The sequence below is a fragment of the Colletes latitarsis genome, chromosome 6 (genome assembly GCF_051014445.1).
Source record: "Colletes latitarsis isolate SP2378_abdomen chromosome 6, iyColLati1, whole genome shotgun sequence".
Taxonomy (NCBI): Eukaryota; Metazoa; Arthropoda; class Insecta; order Hymenoptera; family Colletidae; genus Colletes; species Colletes latitarsis.
The window spans coordinates 18233354-18235002 of record NC_135139.1 but is presented as its reverse complement, the minus strand read 5'-3'; the positions used below and the strand labels follow the sequence as shown (position 1 = coordinate 18235002).

The window sequence follows — 1649 nt, the reverse complement described above, 5'->3', positions numbered from 1 at the left end:
CGGTAAAATAGAATGGTACAATATTTCTATAAAATAATGGACGATTCGTCGACAGTGCACAAAAATCGTAGACGATTTAGGCTGAGGCGACGAACAACACGTTTTGAGACACCGTATAATCAGTTTTGTTCGGAGAGTACCGCGGGGAATGTCGAACGATGCTGACAACGTGCTGAGAGATTGTCGCTGCTAACGATGCGCGCGTATGAAGCATAAACCAAGTGGTTCGGGCGCATTAATCTTGATCGCGAACCTCCTGTCGATCGTCCGTCGCGCCATCTCGATCGCTGTTCGCCGATGATCGACTGCGGCTCAGGCTGCGTTCCTTGCTCTTGCTGTGCCTGCTTCGACGCTCCGCGTCGCTTTCCTTGTCGCAGACGCACATGTCGTCCTCCCGGAGTTGTGGTTCCAACGGAGCGTTGACCAAGGCCTGCATGTTCCTGGTTCTCTTGGAAACGCACCTGCACCTGGTGCAACCCAACCGTTTCGTCCTCGCGGTTCTCCTTCTACCGCTCCTTCTTCTCCTTCGTGACGATCTTCGTCTACTCCTACGCCTTCTTCCACGGCTGCGTCGTCGACCCTTTCGTCGTCTGCTCCTCCTCCTCCTTCCTCTGCCTCGCTTTCTTCTGCTTCTTCTTCGTCTGGATCGCTCGGCTGGCGCCAGGCTCGACGCGATCTGTGGCACATCCGCGTCCGCGTTCAGGAAGTAGTGGCCGTTGTTTTTCTTCAGGATACCGTAGTCCAGGCCGCGTTTCAGGGCCACTTGCATCTGTAGAAACGATTCCGATGTAAATTGCACGTTCGAGGAAATCGGAACGAGAACGTAATTCAGTTTGAGAGGCCATACTCCGTGCTGGATGCACGTAGTTTCCAGAGTCGTTGAGCTTACTCCGATGTAACCGAACGGGGAATATTTACTGCGTGTTTCGGCGGACATTAACGCGAAACTGTTCGCGCAGTAAAACGTTCCTGCGGAATTAACTACCGCGAAGTGTCTACTGTACGATATTTATCACGAATCATTTTGAACGCATTCTTGTAGCGGAACACTCCAAGCACCTTTATATGCAAATATTAAACTGAATTAATTACTGCCCGTCTACCTAGCTACCCATCGACGTTACGTTGTACAGTTACTCTTGCTTGTATTCGTACACGATATAAGAAAATTAAAGGGACTAGATTACTTCGTTTATAACCCGTTAGAAATCACGTCTTTTTACGACATTTAATCTTATTTTAAACCAAACAATTAAAGACCTTATACCTGTCTCTGTATAGTTGACTCCGGGGCGCTATACTGCGACGTGATGTAGCTTATGATTTCTTTGGACGTGGAGCCCTGTACCTCACGCAGATTTTTTATCGCGTTGACCACCCAAGCCGACATCTTCGGCACCTGCTTTCCCATTTTCCAGCTATCTTTTCCGTTCCCCGCGAATCGTGATCAGCTCGTCTGGATCCAGGATCCAGGAAATTCTTAAAGAATGCGAGAATGACCGGGGCCAGGATCCCTCGTCGTTGCTCGAAACTCGAGTTCCTTCGCGATCCTTCATTTAATCTTCACGCGAAATTTTGAAAACGTCTTGCACGTGTTTGCGAAACAGGACTATCACGATAAAATTTAAAAATATTTCGCCAAAATCATC

At 48.7% G+C, this 1649-nt stretch overlaps 1 protein-coding gene across 1 annotated transcript; it reads right to left on the bottom strand.

Moving 5' to 3' along the window:
* Positions 1–235: 235 nt before the first annotated feature.
* LOC143343032 (uncharacterized) lies at positions 236–1411 on the bottom strand. The gene is made up of 2 exons (XM_076767509.1): positions 1268–1411; positions 236–769 (listed from the first exon to the last, which is right to left on the bottom strand). The coding sequence occupies exons 1-2, from the start codon at positions 1409–1411 to the stop codon at positions 236–238; spliced, it is 678 nt and encodes a 225-aa protein (XP_076623624.1).
* Between the last annotated feature and the right edge of the window lie 238 nt (positions 1412–1649).